Source organism: Anabas testudineus, chromosome 8, assembly GCF_900324465.2.
Source record: "Anabas testudineus chromosome 8, fAnaTes1.2, whole genome shotgun sequence".
In the NCBI taxonomy this organism is placed as follows: domain Eukaryota; kingdom Metazoa; phylum Chordata; class Actinopteri; order Anabantiformes; family Anabantidae; genus Anabas; species Anabas testudineus.
This window is the reverse complement of record NC_046617.1, coordinates 16,313,516-16,333,362: the sequence shown is the minus strand read 5'-3', so window position 1 is coordinate 16,333,362 and position 19,847 is coordinate 16,313,516. Positions and strand designations below refer to the sequence as shown.

General features: G+C 36.4%; 4 gene segments (V, D, J or C); all 4 read left to right on the top strand.

Annotated features, from left to right (window-relative positions):
• Window positions 1-2,274: 2,274 nt before the first annotated feature.
• On the top strand, window positions 2,275-2,763 carry LOC113150195. The segment is given in 2 exon segments: window positions 2,275-2,328; window positions 2,422-2,763. Coding segments are annotated over 2 exon segments (357 nt in total).
• An 896-nt stretch (window positions 2,764-3,659) lies between these two features.
• Window positions 3,660-4,133, top strand: LOC113151589 (the record flags this gene model as incomplete). The annotated part of the segment is given in 2 exon segments: window positions 3,660-3,737; window positions 3,829-4,133. Coding segments are annotated over 2 exon segments (348 nt in total), but the record flags the coding sequence as incomplete, so codon positions are not given.
• A 5,110-nt stretch (window positions 4,134-9,243) lies between these two features.
• LOC113157548 lies at window positions 9,244-18,794 on the top strand. The segment is given in 2 exon segments: window positions 9,244-9,297; window positions 18,442-18,794. Coding segments are annotated over 2 exon segments (402 nt in total).
• LOC113151978 lies at window positions 13,362-13,800 on the top strand. The segment is given in 2 exon segments: window positions 13,362-13,421; window positions 13,509-13,800. Coding segments are annotated over 2 exon segments (291 nt in total).
• Window positions 18,795-19,847: the final 1,053 nt, after the last annotated feature.

Below are 19,847 nucleotides of genomic sequence, written 5' to 3'. Positions count from 1 at the left end.
ATTGCAATGATGTCAAAACTGAATAAAAATGTCCCTTTAAGTATTAAAATACTTTATATGACACAACATATATAGGCATGTATGCACAACTAAATATTTCAGATCAGCTAAACTGCTTCTGTGAATTACTGTAACTTTTTACTTTTGTCAAGTCCAACAAACATGAACTTGAATGAGTCAATACTTAGTAAACAGAACTCAGGGACAGAACAAATATGACTCTTTTTAACTCCTTTTCTTTAATCTTTTTTAAATTATTTTTTATCTTTGTTTATCTTTACTTTTATTTCTACTGGATTGTTTTTTTTCCATTCTAATAAAGTCTCTTAATCTTACTTACTTATTACTACCAGTAAGTAGAACTAAAGGACAGAACAAATATGACTCTTTTTAACTCCTTTTCTTTTATCTTTTTTAAATTATTTTTTATCTTTGTTTATCTTTACTTTTATTTCTACCGGATTGTTTTTTTCCATTCTAATAAAGTCTCTTAATCTTACTTACTTATTACTACCAGTAAGTAGAACTAAAGGACAGAACAAATATGACTCTTTTTAACTCCTTTTCTCTTATGTTTTTTTTTTTTATTTTCTCTTTACTTTTATTTCTACTTTATTGTTTTTTCTTCCATTCTATTAAAGTGTCTTAATGTTAAATTTGAGCAACTATTGTCTTTAGGTGGCACACACAGTTTATCTGAAAAAATAAAATCAAAAGATACCAGAAAGAATTAAAATTATGTCCACATGTACTGTAGTTACTGTTTTTATTTGAAAAACTCTGCTTTAAAATGTATAAAAACCGTGGTAGTGATGAGTAAAAAGCCTTCAGAGGGTAGTAAAGCTAATGTTGAAGTCGGTGTCGAAAAACATCTGCAGCTGTTTTCAGTTTCATGTAAATTGGATGCAAATATCCACCTGTAATGTTTTTTTTTTCTTTAGCATTTTTTGCATTTTGGAAGTCTGTTTACAATAATACAGTATCTGCTTTCAGAGATTGCACCATTTTATCTGGCATTAAAATGTTCACACAAGCAACAGCTCATGTAAAGGCAGGTCTATGCAAATGTTCCCTTCTATATAATATCTAGCAAGAGAAAGTGTCAGAACGTTTTGGTCAGAACAACTGACAGCTTTATAAATATTAGAGAGACTTTAAACCAAAATCACAGTCACAACTGTAATCTTTAGAAAATATGTTCACCTGGAGTTTACTTCTACTTACTGTTCATGGTAAGAAAATCTCTCTTCCAGTTACAAAGTCAAATATATCCAAGTTCAATGAAGAATGACCACAATTTATTTTATTACAGGGGTTTGGGGTGGAGTCAAACTGGACCAGTCTCCCTCGGAGGTGAAAAGACCTGGAGAGACAGTGAGGATTTCATGTGTCACGTCTGGTTATACCATGACTGACTATCCTATGAACTGGATAAGACAGAAGCCAGGGAAAGCTCTGGAGTGGATAGGCTTGCTATACACAGATACTGTCACTCCAATCTATGCCAGTTCCTTTCAAAGTCGTTTCAGTTTTTCTCAAGATGTTCCCAGCAGCACTCAGTACCTCGAGATCAGGAGTTTGACAACTGAAGATTCTGCTGTTTACTTCTGTGCTCGAAGACACAGTGACTAAAGACAGTGGAGCAGCTGTGCAAAAACCCTCAAAGATGAAAGGTCTGTGCAGTGATCATAGGGACTCACAGCTTATAATATAAAATAAGTTGTTATAAGTATAACAAGACCTTTGAAAGAAAATGTGAATGAACTCAGATTCCATAATTTATTAATATTAATGACTTTTTGGTCTGTTGCCATGACCAGCACCTAAAGTTTGGTCAAGACCTTTTTGTTTGTGTGTGTGACTGTGTGTGTGTGTGTGTGTGTGTGTGTGTGTGTGTGTGTGTATTAGTTTGTCTATATTTTTTGTACGAAAGAGCCTCTACTCTTGAGAAAAGAGAAATAAGCTGCAAAGGCTTTGGTAACTTTGATATATAATTTTGGGTATCCAATGTACTGCATGAACATACCATAGCTTATATACATACATACTTTCCCTGCTTGGTGCATTCAGTCACCAATATCAGTTACACTTGGTGAAAAGGAATAAAGAAACCATAAGTATAAGCATAATGTCTGAAAAATACTAGCTGGTACTGCATCTCCATCTCCTAGTGTCAATCTTGAACTGCTGCCGGAAGAGGTGGAGTTAATGCAAAGCAAATGCCTCTACTTATCTGTCTGCACAGAGGATGATAGAGAACAGTGGACACACAGTTTAACATGATGGACTATAGGACAGGACTGCTGCTTCTAACTCTGTGCTGGGCAGGTGAAGATTTCACTCCTCTTCATCTGACTTCCTTTTTTTTTTTTACAGTTACCAACTGACTGTATGTGACTGCTGTTGTTTTTATCTTTGCAGGTGTTGATGCTCAGACTCTGACAGAATCTGAACCAGTGGTTAAAAGACCTGGAGAATCCCACATGTTGACCTGCACAGCCTCTGGGTTCACATTCAGCAGCTATGGCATGCACTGGGTCAGACAGGCTCCTGGAAAAGGACTGGAGTGGGTTGCTTACATTTACAGTAGCTACATCTACTACGCTCAGTCAGTCAAAGGCCTTTTTACCATCTCCAGAGACAACAGCAAACAACAGGTGTATCTGCAGATGAGCAGCCTGAAGACTGAAGATTCTGCTGTTTATTACTGTGCTCGACACTCACAGTGACTGAAACTGGCCGAGCAGCTGTACAAAATCCTATGGTTACCATGCTTAGTCAGCTAATTATGTCATTTTTGTTGGGTAATTAGTTTGTTTATTTCTAATCAACATATACAGTTTTTTGCATTCATTGTATTCATAAAACCTGACCCATATCATTCACAACAATAATTGCTGGGATTTTAAAAATAAAAACATTGTCTTTTCTGATCTCAGCTAAAGAAGTTCGCGACATGCATTTGAAATAATTAATAATTTCCACAAAAGCTCCTACATTTGTGCCAAACTGCTAAATTTTAAAATAGGTTTAATATGTTTTTCTATTAAACCATTCATAAGAAAAACAAATTTGATATTTAAAGCAGGGTTGAGTAAAGACAGCATAAAAAAGGTAATATAGCTACTTTATTCCTACGCTCATCGTGTTTTGTATGAACCTGACAGATAGGCATCATTATCAATCATTATCATATTTACATATTAATCACCACGTTATTTTAGTGTTTCCCTGTATTTATGTAAAAAAACAAAATAACAATTAAAATAATTGCACAATAACAATAACAATAACAGTACTATCTCTGCACATGATAAAATTTAGCCACAACAAAATATTTTTTTACCACAGACTTTGTGCAGACCTGCAGTCATCTAATTTATTTGTAAATATGTACATAGTTTACATGTATTCCAGCTATTTACATAATTTATAATTACACGATTGAAATGTAAATACTTTCATCTACTTTGTTTTTAATAAATGAAAACAAAATGTACCACGTATTAAAATAAATGCTCATGACACAATTTCAAGCTATGACTACAACACATCAGTTCATTTTTGTCTTATAACCATTGGTGTTCTTCTGTATGCAAAGTGAACTACCTCCCAGTCTGCTATAAAGACTTGACGTCATGTTAGTTAGAGCAGAAGAAGAGAAGCTCCCATCAGATCACCTTCAATACCAACCATGTTCTCTGTAGCTCTGCTGCTGCTGCTGGCTGCTGGATCCTGTGAGTGTCACTGAGACAGAGACACTGACAGTATGATCACAGTACACTGAGTGTTCACTGTTATTACACTGATCCATGTTTTGTTCTACAGGTGTGAAGTGTGAACAGCTGACACAGCCAGCTTCTGTGACTGTGCAGCCAGGTCAACGTCTGACCATCACCTGTCAGGTCTCTTATTCTGTGGGCAGCTATCACACAGCCTGGATCAGACAACCTGCAGGGAAAGGACTGGAGTGGATTGGTAGCAGGCGCGTTGGAGGAGACACATACTACAAAGATTCACTGAAGAACAAGTTCAGTATTGATTTAGACTCTTCCAGCAACACAGCGACTCTAAATGGACAGAATCTGCAGCCTGAAGACTCTGCTGTGTATTACTGTGCCAGACTCCCACAGTCACACAAACCATCAGTAGAGCTGAACAAAAACCCCTCAGTGTCTGAACAGTTGTAACATGAATCCACCAGAGGAGGAGCCCTCAGACCATGAATGATTTCTAGACCATGTCACTGTTACAGCAAATTCAATTTAGTAAATGTTTGATAAATAATAATTATTTCACTAATTGATAAATCAACAAGATCATGGTGGACATGCTCATTGTCATTTCCCCTCTGTTGATGTGGACAAACTCATTCAGCATATTTAATTTCCACTGTTAACACAGCACTTAACATCAAGCATGTACTTCCTCCTAACCCTCATCTACTACAGTGAGGACAAAGTCATTCATCTCTTCTCTGAATAACAAGTTCCAGTAAACAGTTTATTATAATTTCACAGACTGAGACGATACAACTTCATGAGGTGCTGTATGACAACCTGTGATGTGTCTGTGGGTCTGAACTAAAACAGTAAGAACAACTCTGATTGGCTGACTCATTCTTCTCATTTAAATCTATGCAAATGTGGTGATGTAACTCATCACTAACGTATAAAAAACGTAGATCTTACTGTTAGTGGAGTTCACAACACATCAGTTTGACCATAAATCATGTTTTCTATCACTTTGCTGCTGCTGTTGGCAGCTGGATGCTGTGAGTCTCTCTGGATTTGTCATACAGCATTTGATAGTTGTTCTTTTAAAATATAAATTAATTTATTGATGATTTGTTATAAAACAGTTTTCTTCTTTTACCAGGTGTGAAGTGTGAACAGCTGACACAGCCAGCCTCTGTGACTGTGCAGCCAGGTCAACGTCTGACCATCAGCTGTCAGGTCTCTTATTCTGTGAGCAGCTACTAGTACAGCTTGGATCAGACAGCCTGCAGGGAAAGGACTGGAGTGGATTGGAGATGCACATGTTGGACATAGTACCACATTCTACAAAGATTCACTGAAGAACAAGTTCAGTATTGATTTAGACTCTTCCACCAACACAGTGACTCTAAATGGACAGAATCTGCAGCCTGAAGACTCTGCTGTGTATTACTGTGCAAGAGAGTCACAGTAACACAAACCATCAGTAGAGCTGAACAAAAACCTCTCAGTGTCTGAACACCTGTTCCATGAAGCCAGCTCAGACTTGGAGACATGAGGAAACTCTTGGTCTGTCCTGAAGGTAAGCTGGCTTCACATTTAGCTGCTGTGTGAGACAACATACACTAACTTCATGAATTATTGTTTTTAAATTCAGTTTTACATGTTTGCATATTTTTAAAGTCAATCACCTCTCAAACCTGCATGAAAAGTTAAATGAAGAAGAGGAGAAGTTCTGGTCATTCTCTGACTGACGACAGCTAAGCAACAGGTTGGATCAGACACTGTGAAGGAAAACCAATGGAGTGGATTTTGCCTCCAAGGGGAAATGGAGACTTTTACCAAAATAATGCTCTGAAGAACAAGTTCATTTACAACACATACGCTGCCATAAGTTCTGTGAAATTAACAGGACAGAATCTGCAGCTGGAGGACACAACTGTTTATTACTGTGTACGTGCAGCAGCCAGTGCAAATACCAGAAAAACCTATGACTCACTCATGAGGACACATGTTGTGTTGAGAACATCGCCCCCAGTGACACTGATCTTCAACATACCTGTACAAGTGAGAATCACAAACATGGTAATGTGATCACTGATTTGTGATTCATAATGACACTATTCAAACATCTGGAGGAGATTGTCCACAATTTATCCTCATCCAGGCTTAACTAAAGTGAATAACCTGATAATAATAACAATAATAATCATTATCATCATCATCGTTTTCATAATGTGGTGAATTCTACAAAAACGTTTTTTTGTTCTCTCCTTTTCTTTCAAATATTTTACAAGAAAGGGCACAACAGCAGCTGCTTCATAGCTAAAATTCAGATATGTGACATTTCAGTGTGTAATAAAGACATACTGTCTGCAGACATATTGTACTGTTCATGTAGTAACACTGACAAGATTCTTCTATTTGCTGCAGTTGGATCAACACTGATGCTTCAGTGTGTGATTCTGTGCAAACCCAGTGACACTCTTACTTTACATTAAAAATAGTAAAATAGTAAAAATATTCTTTACAAACTACCTTCATTCCATTCAATTTTGAATTGAAATTGATGCCAGCATTTTACATTTCAGTATTTACATTATACAGTAAAGGTAAAAATATTCTCACTGTAAATCCAGAAATATTGTCTAAAGCAGAGAACATTTTCAAGTCAGTGAAGTCAGATCTATGGAAGCATTTATTTTATTCCAGGAAAATCAAAGGACATTATTTGCTATTCAACAATAAATCATGTGAGTCTTATTTACATTTTAGTTGTTCTTTCTGACCATACAGTATATTTTAAAACATTTCTTTCAGTACACTGACTGTTCACTGTTATTACACTGATCCATGTTTTCTTCTACAGGTGTGAAGTGTGAACAGCTGACACAGCCAGCCTCTGTGACTGTGCAGCCAGGTCAACGTCTGACCATCAGCTGTCAGGTCTCTTATTCTGTGGGCTACTGGATCCGACAGCCTGCGGGGAAAGAAATTGAGTTTCTTCAGCCGCGTATGCTGGCTGTGACACATATTGTGACATATTGAAATTACCTGCATGCGCAGAAGCAGATAAGGATAAATACTTACTTAAAGGGAGAAGTAGTACATGGAAATATTAAAGAATGGAAAATAAATAAATTAACATTTTACAAAAAATATACTGAAATGTTCAAGAACATATGTCACATGTAAGGTAGAAAATCTACACACAGTAACATAAACCATCAGTAGAGCTGAACAAAAACCCCTCAGTTTCTGAACTGTGATAACATGAATCCACAAGAGTAAAAGCCCAAAGTCAAAGGGAGAGGGAGTCCATGGAAGTATTAAATACTCAAATAGTTATATACTAATATTTTATTAAATTAACCTCACTGTGAGAAAAAATCACATTATTTCAGCTTCAATCATGTTCTGTGTAGCTCTGACACGGCTCCTGTGAGGATGAGATGCTCAACATCCAAAGTTATTATTTACTTTAGCATTTTGCATAATCTAATCTTGTGTGTCCCATTTCACATGGATTAGTTTAATAGATGATTGTAAAGATGTCAATAATTAATAAAAATATCTCTTAAGTATTAAAATACTTTATATGACACAACATATATAGGCATGTATGCACAACTAAATATTTTAGATTAGTTAAACTTCTTCTGTGAATTACTGTAACTTTTTACTTTTGTCAAGTCCAACAAACATAAACTTGAATGAGTCAATACTTAGTAAACAGAACTCAGGGACAGAACAAATATGACTCTTTTTAACTCCTTTTCTTTTATCTTTTTTTAATTATTTTTTATCTTTACTTTTATTTCTACCTGATTGTTTTTTCCATTCTAATAAAGTCTCTTAATCTTACATTTGAGCAACTATTGTCTTTATAGGGAGGTGGCACACACAGTTGAAATAAAAATAAATCTACCAGAAATAATTTAACTTCTTCTTATAACCACATGTACTGTAGCTACTGTTTTTGTATAAAAAACTATGGTTTAAAATGTATAAAAACAGTTGTAGTGATGAGAAAAAGCCTTCAGAGGGTAGTAAAGCTAATGTTGAAGCCGGTGTTGAAAAACATCTGCAGCTGTTTTCAGTTTCATGTAAATTGGATGCAAATATCCACCTGTAATTTATTCATTTTTCTTTAGCATTTTTTTTTTTTTTTTCCATTTTAGAAGTGTGTTTACAATAATACAGTAGTCTGCTTTCAGAGATTGCACCATTTTATCTGGCATTGAAATGTTCACACAAGCAACAGCTCATGTAAAGGCAGGTCTATGCAAATGTTCCTTTCTATATAATATCTAGCAAGAGAAAGTGTCAGAACATTTTGGTCAGAACAACTGACAGCTTTATAAATATTAGAGAGACTTTAACCCAAAATCACAGTCACAACTGTAATCTTTAGAAAATATGTTCACCTGGAGTTTACTTCTACTTACTGTTCATGGTAAGAAAATCTCTTTTGTAGATACAAAGTCAAATATATCCAAGTTCAATGAAGGCTGACCACAATTTATTTTATTACAGGGGTTTGGGGTGAGATCAAACTGGACCAGTCTCCCTCGGAGGTGAAAAGACCTGGAGAGACAGTGAGGATTTCATGTGTCACGTCTGGTTATACCATGACGAGCAATGCTATGAACTGGATAAGACAGAAGCCAGGGAAAGCTCTGGAGTGGATGGGGTATCTCAACACAGCTTCAGTCACTCCAACCTATGCCAGTTCCTTTCAAAGTCGTGTCAGTTTTTCTCAAGATGTTCCCAGCAGCACTCAGTACCTCGAGATCAGGAGTTTGACAACTGAAGATTCTGCTGTTTACTTCTGTGCTCGATTACACAGTAACTAAAGACAGTGGAGCAGCTGTGCAAAAACCCCCAAAGATGAAAGGTCTGTGCAGTGATCATAGGGACTCACAACTTATAATATAAAATAAGTTGTTATAAGTATAACAAGACCTTTGAAAGAAAATGTGAATGAACTCAGATTCCATAATTTATTAATATTAATGACTTTTTGGTCTTTTGCCATGACCAGCACCTAAAGTTTGGTCAAGACGATTTTGTTTTGTGTGTGTGTGTGTGTGTGTGTGTATTTGTTGGTGTTGTGTTTTTATGTTTTGTACTGAAGAGCATCTCCTCTTGAGAGAAGAGAAAAGGGCTGCAAAGGCTTTGGTGACTTTGATGTATAACTTTGGGTATCCAATTTACTGCATGAACATACCATAGCTTATATACATACATACTTTCCCTGCTTGGAGCATTCAGTCACCACTATCAGTTACACTTGGTGGAAAGGAATAAATAAACCATAAACATAAGGTCTGAAAAATACTAGCTGGTACTGCATCTTCACAAAAGGAATTTTAGACAAATATAATAATAAATGTCAGTGTGACAAACTTTATAATCTCCAAGTGTCAATCTTGAACTGCTGCCGGAAGAGGTGGAGTAAATGCAAAGCAAATGCCTCTACTTATTTGTCTGCACAGAGGATGATAGACAACAGTGGACACACAGTTTAACATGATGGACTATAGGACAGGACTGCTGCTTCTAACTCTGTGCTGGGCAGGTGAAGATTTCACTCGTCTTCATCTGACTTCTTTTTTTTTATTTATTACAGTTACTAACTGAATGCTTGTGACTGCTGTTGTTTTCATCTTTGCAGGTGTTGATGGTCAGACTCTGACAGAATCAGAACCAGTGGTTAAAAGACCTGGTGAATCGCACATGTTGACCTGCACAGCCTCTGGGTTCACATTCAGTGACTATGGCATGAACTGGGTCAGACAGGCTCCTGGGAAAGGACTGGAGTGGGTTGCTTATATTTACAGCAGTAGCAGCATCTACTACTCTCAGTCAGTCAAAGGCCGTTTTACCATCTCCAGAGACAACAGCAAACAGCAGGTGTATCTGCAGATGAACAGTTTGAAGACTGAAGATTCTGCTGTTTATTACTGTGCCAGAGACACAGTGACACAAGAGGAAGTAACGCTGTACAAAAACTCAGCACATTGAACAATGTAAAAAAAAAAAGCTCACTGCATTTAATATTCACAAAACAATAACACAATCTCAATTATACTAATTGTAATAAACAGTTTTTGTGCTCAATATTCCTATGATGTGGGATAATGTCTGATGAGACAGTATGATTGACATGACAAATGAATTAAATCTTTTGACATATCTTTATTTTGTTATATGTTTATCATCAATGTATAAGAGCATTCCACATTTAAATTATTTATATATTATTATATATATATATCTGGATCGTGTGTATGTATTTACCATGATTTGGGATTTGTTTTACTTTCCCGCTAAAGGTGTCTTGTATAAAAATATTAAGTTAATTCAAAAACATTCTTTTTTGTGTGTCAGAAATAAAAGTTGTTGACACAATAACTTGTGACTCATTTTAATGTCAATGTTCTTCTCTATGCAAAGTGAACTTCCTCCCAGTCTGCTATGAAGACTTGATGTCATGTTAGTTAGAGAAGAAGAAAAGAAGCTCCCATCAGATCACCTTCAATACCTTCATTTCAGTGTGTGATAAAGACATGTTTTCTATGTTCCCTGTTTGCAGACATATTGTTCATGTAGTAACACTGAAAAGATTCTTCTTTTTGCTGCAGTTGGACCAACACTGATGCTTTACTGTGTGATTCTGTGCAAACCCAGTGACACTCTTACTTCACATTAAAAATAGTAAAATAGTAATAATGTTCTTTACAAACTACCTTCATTCCATTCAATTTTGAATTGAAATTGATGCCAGCATTTTACATTTCAGTATTTACATTATACAATAAAGGTAAAAATATTCTCACTGTAAATCCAAAAATATTTTCCAAATGTGTGACATGTCTAAAGCAGAGAACACTTTCAAGTCAGTGAAGTCAGATCTATGGAAGCATTCATTTTTTTAATATATTGTGACATATTGAAATTACCTGCTTGCGCAGAAGCAGAGGATAAATACTTACTTAAAGGGAGAGGTAGTACATGGAAATATTAAAGAATGGAAAATAAATAAATTAACATTTAACAAAATCTATTCACCAAACCAAAAAAAGCCAGTTCCATCCTGTGAGGAGGAGTCAATGCAAAACTCATATATCTTCCACCTCTATTTATCCGACTGCAGAGACAATGACAGAAAACAGTGAACACGCAGTTTAACATGATGGACTATAGGACAGGACTGCTGCTTTTAACTCTCTGTTGGGCTGGTACAAAGTTTCAATGATTTTAATTAAACATATTTTCATGACCAACATGTTGCATGACAAGGATTTGATCTTTTGTTTTAACAGGTGCTGATGGTCAGACTCTGACACAATCTGAACCAGTGGTTAAAAGACCTGGAGAATCCCACACACTGACCTGTACAGCGTCTGGATTCACATTCAGCAGCTATGAGATGACCTGGGTCAGACAGGCTCCTGGAAAAGGACTGGAGTGGATTGCTTATGTTTATGGCAGCAGCATCCACTACTCTCAGTCAGTCAAAGGCCGTTTTACCATCTCCAGAGACAACAGCAAACAGCAGCTGTATCTGCAGATGAGCAGTCTGAAGACTGAAGATTCTGCTGTTTATTATTGTGCCAGAGAGTCACAGTGACTGAAACAGGCCGAGCAGCTGTACAAAATCCTACAATAATTGTTAGAAAACTGAGAGGCACCAAGATTGAAGTGATATCTTTTTTTCTTTCTTTACCTGTTTTTGATGGACACCCTCTCACTGTTACTTACATTTATAAAACCTTTCCATAAAGAAATATAATGGTTTAACAATATTCATTAAACACAACAATCACTAGTGTATGAATAAAGGAAATACAACATCAGTATCAGCATCAGTATGCAAAGAACCTAGAGCATGAATCATAGTTTTAAACACACATTTCATATAATGATTGATATATAATATGATGTTATGCATAATGATTATATAAATGTGATTTGAGTGACTATACTTTCTTTTCTGTTATAGAAATCAATTTGCCCCAGATAAAAACAAAAGAATTACTACTTAGCAATAAATATTTAATAGGCTGACACTTAGATCCTGGACTGAACTACTGTACAGCTTAACATTTCTGCTTGGAATCATTAAAATGTTTTGCTTCTTGATGTCTTTTCTTATCTTAACTGGGCTGAAAGATGCTGCAGTACTTTTGGCGTCATTGGATTAGAAACAAAGCCACTGGAGCCTCATGCTACTATTATTACTGTGCCAGACACTCACAAGATAAATTAACAGCTGTTACATAAATTCACCAGAGGAGGCGCCCTAAGACCACAAATTGTTAATCATAATTATTATTTTTTCTTCTTAGAAAGCCTGTGTTGGTTATGTTATTTTCATTTCATAGTTGTAATATAAAAAGAGATAAACAACGGTTGTTGCTTTATCTGTTCTTAAATGTGATATTATATCTGACATTGATGGAGAAGTGCCACTCCCTCCCTAAAACAGCCAAATGCAAATTCTTTATCTGTACAGTGTACTTCTGTCCTGCTGACTGTTCTTATACTTTGTGTGGAGCATCAGAGGTCACATCTGCAGCCTCAGGATGATGAACACACTCACTCTTCTGCTGGTTGTTCTCTCTCTGCCCTGTGAGTTCTCCTGCTTTTATTAGTTTACCTTATATTAAATAACAGCAGACCTGAAAACCTCCCAGATGACTGTAACACATTCTTTTATTTCTTGTCCTCAGGTTGTACAGGTCAGAGTATGGAGTCCATTCCTTCTACTTCAGTGGTGAAAAAGCCTGGAGAGACTCTGAGTCTCTCCTGCAGAGGATCTGGTTTCACATTTAACTGCTGTGTTATGCACTGGATAAGACAACCTGCAGGAAAAGGTCTAGAATTAATAGGGAGCGGCTTCTCAGATGCCAGCAGAAACACTTATGCCAGCAGTGTGGGAGGACGTGTAGAAATCAGTAGAGACGACAGTAACAGCATGGTTCATCTGAGACTGTCCAACCTGAAGCCAGAGGACTCTGCTGTGTATTACTGTGCCAGAGACACACAGTGTTTAACGTAAGCTGGGAGAATTTACAAAAACCTCCTCTTCCACCTACAACCTACAGGTGGCAGTGATGGTAAAAGCACCAGAGAGTGAAGACATGAGAACAAGTCCCACAGAGTGGCAATTATCTCAGATAATTTCAGGTCTATCTAATCTTAGAGCTGTTATACTGCACAACATATTTGTATAACAAAAATTTGGACTTTTACTTGCACTAAGGGCTTTTATGTATAAATAGTTTAAAGTAATAAAAAAAACTTTTTTTCTTACTATTTTTTATTCTTTTGTTTTATTACTTTTTTTCCTACTTTCCTCTTATGTTGTGGTGAAAGATGTAAACTAATTAAACACCTTCTGTTGACTCTATAACAGAAGGTAACAAACTTAAATAACAGATTTGTCATGATATTGCACAAATTATACTTTGACACTCAAGACTGAGTCAGGCAGCACAGCTAATGAAATAATGCCTTTACTAAACCATAAATGAGATCATAGTCAAATCCAGCTGTGAGGAGGAGTTAATGCAAAACACAGATGTTTTACACCTCTACTTAACTTTCTGCAGAGATGATGACAGAGAACAGTGGACACACAGTTTAACATGATGGACTGTAGGACAGTACTGCTCCTCTCAACTCTCTGCTGGACAGGTGAAGAGTTTAATTGATCTTAATTGGGTTTATTTTTATTTTTGCCACCAACTTAATCATGACATGTATTTGTTTTTGGTTTCACAGGTGTTTATGGTCAGACTCTGACAGAATCTGAACCAGTGGTTAAAAGACCTGGAGAATCCCACACACTGACCTGTACAACATCTGGATTCACATTCAGCAGCTACGGGATGCACTGGGTCAGACAGGCTCCTGGAAAAGGACTGGAGTGGATTGCTTATATTGGCACATCAAGTTCACCTATCCGTTACTCCCAGTCAGTCCAGGGTCGATTCACCATCTCCAGAGACGATTCCAGCAGTTAACTCTATCTACAGATGAGCAGTCTGAAGACTGAGGACACAGCAGTGTATTACTGTGCCAGAAGAGACACAGTGAGAGACAGTAACAGGAGAGACATTCAAAAACTACTTCTGCTCTTGGGAACAATCTGTTATGTCTTAGTGTGCTGCTCCACTTTTTTTATTTTAATAAGAATGTTCTAATTAATCTAATTCAACTTAGATGTTGTGATGACTATACATTACCAAATGTAATTAATTAGCCTCTAAATAAAATAATCTTTTTTTTTCTTTTACAATTTACAAATATATTTATCTTTCTATGTTTGTCTTTTTATTCTTTCTTCTTACTGAATGAACATTTAAAAGTAAGAATCTATGGAATGAACATATGTGTCCATTCTCTTAATTAATAAAAATATTATACTATTTATTAATAAAATTATTAATAAACAGTATGATGAGAAAGATGAGGACATGCGAATGTCTACCACAATTTCTTTACTTACTGCAAGGGTTTGGGGTGAGATCAAACTGGACCAGTCTCCCTCTTAGGTAAAAAGAACTGGAGAGACAGTGACGATATCATATGTCACGTCTGGCTATAAAAAAGACATCAATAAATAATAAAAATAATGCTCACTTTTACATGCAAAACCAAGACAATGACATTTCTCAATATAACAGAAGATTACAGCTTTACATGTGCAGGAAACGTGTGAAAATGTGAACAACTGAAAGGCAGTTAAATTGATTAAAATACATCCATAACACAAACCACCAGTTTAGTGCCCAAATAGTTGTGACATGAATTACCCATAGGAGGAGCCCTAAGACCATAAATGATTCCTTTTTTGTTGTTTCTCTTAGGAAAAATAAATATTGTTGTTGTTGTTAAATATCTTATTCTTAAATGTATAATAGCCTGAGGCTAATCCTGTCCTGCTGACTGGTCTTATACAATGACTGGAGCATCAGAAGTTACATCTCCAGACTGATGGAGGATGATGGACACACTCACTCTTCTGCTGGTTGTTCAGGGGATCTGGTTTTACGTTTAGCTGCTGTGATATGTGTTGGATAAGACAACCTGCAGGAAAAGAAGTAGAAAGGACAAGGAGCAGCTTCTCAGATGCCAGCAGTAACACTTGTGCCAGCAGTGTGAGAGGAAGTTTAGAAATCAGTGAATAAACAGTAGCAGTGTGATCTCTCTGGATGGACCCCAATTCTTTAATTGCATCTGTGTGTCCTTTTTTTTATCTTGTTAACTGGAAAAACTTTATCTGACAAAGGAAGTGAAAAGTGTAACTTTGAGCGGTTTAAATTTAGGTATTTGTAGCTACCGAGGACAAAAGATTTGACCCGAGTTCGAACAAGTGACTAAAAGACTTGAAGAAACCCACATACAGCACAGGCCTACACATATTCAGAGTAGGATCTGTTGGCATAATATGGGTTCAGTGGTCCTTATTATAACACCATCAAGATTGTCATGAAGAAATTGTGGACCTCTGAAGTCTTGCTATTTGAGATAATTCATCATTCATTGAAAACATTTCCTCATACTCCATGCAAAGTGAACTTCCTCCCAGTCTGCTATAAAGACTTGACCTTGTGTTAGTTAGAGCAGAAGAAGAGAAGCTCCCATCAGATCACCTTCAATACCAACCATGTTCTCTGTAGCTCTGCTGCTGCTGCTGGCTGCTGGATCCTGTGAGTGTCACTGAGACAGAGACACTGACAGTATGATCACAGTACACTGACTGTTCACTGTTATTACACTGATCCATGTTTTGTTCTACAGGTGTGAAGTGTGAACAGCTGACACAGCCAGCCTCTGTGACTGTGCAGCCAGGTCAACGTCTGACCATTACCTGTCAGGTCTCTTATTCTTTGAGCAGCTCTCGTACACATTGGACGAGACAGCCTGCAGGAAAAGGACTGGAGTGGATTGGTAGTGCACATGTTGGACATGGAATATACTACAAAGATTCACTGAAGAACAAGATCACTATCAATTTAGACTCTTCCAGCAAAACAGTGACTCTAAATGGACAGAATATGCAGCCTGAAGACTCTGCTGTGTATTACTGTGCAAAAGAGCCACACACAGTAAAACAAACCATCAGTAGAGATGAACAAAAACCCCTCAGTGTCTGAACTGCGATAACATGAAGCCACAAGTGGAGGAGCCCAAAGGCAAAGGGAGAGGGAGTCCATGGAAGTATTAAATAATGAAGTCTTATACTAATATTTTATTAAATTAACCTCACTGTGAGAAAAACTCACATTATTTCAGCTTCATCATGTTCTGTGTAGCTCTGACACGGCTCCTGTGAGGATCAGATGCTCAACATCCAAAGTTATTATTTACTTCAGCATTTTGCATAATCTAATCTTGTGTGTTCCATTTCACAAGGATTAGTTTAATAGATGATTGTAATGATGTCAATAATGAATACAAATGTCCCTTTAAGTATTAAAATACATGTGGGCACAACTAAATATTTTATATTAGTTAAACTTCTTCTGTGAATTACTGTAACTTTTTACTTTTGTCAAGTCCAACAAACATAAATATGAATGAGTCAATACTTATTACTACCAGTAAACAGAACTCAGGACAGAACAGGACAAATATGACTCTTTTTAAATCCTTTTCTTTTATTTTTTTATTTTTTTTTATTTTTTATCTTTGCTCATCTTTACTTTTATTTCTACTGGATTGTTTTTTTTTTTATCCATTCTATTAACATTGACACACACAGTTCATCTTAAATAAAAAAAAACTACCAGAAAGAACTGAACTTCTTTTTATGTCCACATGTACTGTAGTTACTGTTTTTGTTTAAAAAACTATGGTTTAAAATGTATAAAAACAGTTGTAGTGATGAGAAAAAGCCTTCAGAGGGTAATAAAGCCAAAGTTGAAGCCGGTGTCGAAAAACATCTGCAGCTGTTTTCAGTTTCATGTAAATTGGATGCAAATATCCACCTGTAATTTAGTTGTTTTTTTATAAAGTATGTTTACAATAATACAGTATCTGCTTTCAGAGATTGCACCATTTTATCTTGCAATAAAATGTTCACACAAGCAACAGCTCATGTCTACGCAAATGTTTCCTTCTATATAATATCTAGCAAGAGAAAGTGTCAGAACTTTTTAATCAGAACAACTGACAGCTTTATAAATATTAGAGAGACTTTAACCCAAAATCACATTCATTACTTCTACTTACTGTTCATGGTAAGAAAATCTCTCTTCCAGTTACAAAGTCAAATATATCCAAGTTCAATGAAGGATGACCACAATTTATTTTATTACAGGGGTTTGGGGTGAGATCAAACTGGACCAGTCTCCCTCGGAGGTGAAAAGACCTGGAGAGACAGTGAGGATTTCATGTGTCACGTCTGGTTATACCATGACTGACTATAGTATGAACTGGATAAGACAGAAGTCAGGAAAAGCTCTGGAGTGGATGGGGTTGCTAAACACAGATACTGTCACGCCAACCTATGCCAGTTCCTTTCAAAGTCGTGCCAGTTTTTCTCAAGATGTTCCCAGCAGCACTCAGTACCTGGAGATCAGGAGTTTGACAACTGAAGATTCTGCTGTTTACTTCTGTGCTCGATTACACAGTAACTAAAGACAGTGGAGCAGCTGTGCAAAAACCCCCAAAGATGAAAGGTCTGTGCAGTGATCATAGGGACTCACAGCTTATAATATAAAATAAGTTGTTATAAGTATAACCAGACCTTTGAAAGAAAATGTGAATGAACTCAGATTCCATAATTTATTAATATTAATTACTTTTTGGTCACGTGTTTTCTGGCCTGTTGCCGTGAAAACACGGCTGGTTAGTGTAAGGCGGCTGGTTAGTGTAGTGGTAACATCACTGCCTCCCATGTGAGAGACTGGGGTTCGAATCCCAGCTGTGGCCTAACACCAGTAGGGGTCCTTATGCAAGACCTCCTCACGCTCACCCTGCCTACCTTTGTACCTTGTAATGACTTGTAAGTCGCTTTGGATAAAAGCGTCTGCTAAATGACTAAAATGTAAATGTAAATGACCAGCACTTAAGTATGGTCAAGACCTTTTTGTGTGTGTGTATTTGTTGGTGTTGTGTTTTTATGTTTTGTACTGAAGAGCATCTCCTCTTGAGAGAAGAGAAATGAGCTGCAAAGGCTTTGGTAACTTTGATGCATAACTTTGGGTATCCAATGTACTGCATGAACATACCATAGCTTATATACATACCTACTTTTTAGCTTTGGCAACCATAAAACAATGATTCTCTGCTTGGAGCATTCAGTCACCACTATCAGTTACACTTAGTGAAAAGGAATAAAGAAACCATAAACATAATGTCTAAAAAATACTAGCTGGTACTGCATCTTCACAAAAGGAATTTTAGACAAATATAATAATAAATGTCAGTATGACAAACTTTATAATCTCCAAGTGTCAATCTTGAACTGCTGCCGGAAGAGGTGGAGTTAATTCAAAGCAAATGCCTCTACTTATCTGTCTGCACAGAGGATGATAGAGAACAGTGGACACACAGTTTAACATGATGGACTATAGGACAGGACTGCTGCTTCTAACTATGTGCTGGGCAGGTGAAGATTTCACTCGTCTTCATCTGACTTCTTTTTTTTTATTTATTACAGTTACTAACTGAATGCTTGTGACTGCTGTTGTTTTTATCTTTACAGGTGTTGATGCTCAGACTCTGACAGAATCAGAACCAGTGGTTAAAAGAGCTGGAGAATCCCACATGTTGACCTGCACAGCCTCTGGGTTCACATTCAGCAGCTATGGCATGAACTGGATCAGACAGGCTCCTGGAAAAGGACTGGAGTGGGTTGCTTACATTAGCAGTGGTGGTGGTGGCACCTACTACTCTCAATCAGTCAAAGGCCGTTTTACCATCTCCAGAGACAACAGCAGAAACCAGCTGTATCTGCAGATGAACAGTTTGAAGACTGAAGATTCTGCTGTTTATTACTGTGCCAGAGACACAGTGACACAAGAGGAAGTAACGCTGTACAAAAACTCAGCACATTGAACAATGTAAAAAGCTCACTGCATTTAATATTCACAAAACAATAACACAATCTCAATTATACTAATTGTATTAAACAGTTTTTGTGCTCATGTAACCAAGATAACATTGTAAAATATTCCTATGATGTGGGATAATGTCTGATGAGAACCACAGTATGATTGACATGACAAATGAATTAAATCTTTTGACATATCTTTATTTTGTTACATGTTTATCATCAATGTATAAGAGCTTTCCACATTTTAATTATTTTATATATATCTGGATCGTGTGTATGTATTTACCATGATTTGGTATTTGTTTTACTTTCCCGCTAAAGGTGTGTTGTATAAAAATATTATGTTCATTCAAAAACATTCTTTTTTGTGTGTCAGAAATAAAAGTTGTTGACACAATAACTTGTGACTCATTTTAATGTCAATGTTCTTCTCTATGCAAAGTGAACTTCCTCCCAGTCTGCTATGAAGACTTGATGTCATGTTAGTTAGAGAAGAAGAAAAGAAGCTCCCATCAGATCACCTTCAATACCTTCATTTCAGTGTGTGATAAAGACATGTTTTCTATGTTCCCTGTTTGCAGACATATTGTTCATGTAGTAACACTGAAAAGATTCTTCTTTTTGCTGCAGTTGGACCAACACTGATGCTTTACTGTGTGATTCTGTGCAAACCCAGTGATACTCTTACTTCACATTAAAAATAGTAAAATAGTAATAATGTTCTTTACAAACTACCTTCATTCCATTCAATTTTGAATTGAAATTGATGCCAGCATTTTACATTTCAGTATTTACATTATACAGTAAAGGTAAAAATATTCTCACTGTAAATCAAAAATCAAAAATATTTTCCAAATGTGTAACATGTCTAAAGCAGAGAACACTTTCAAGTCAGTGAAGTCAGATATATTGAAGCATTTATTTTATTCCAGGAAAATCAAAGGACATTATTTGCTATTCAGCAATAAATCATGTGAGGAAAGAAATTGAGTTTCTGTAGCCGCACGTGCTGGCTGTGACACATATTGTGACATATTGAAATTACCTGCATGTGC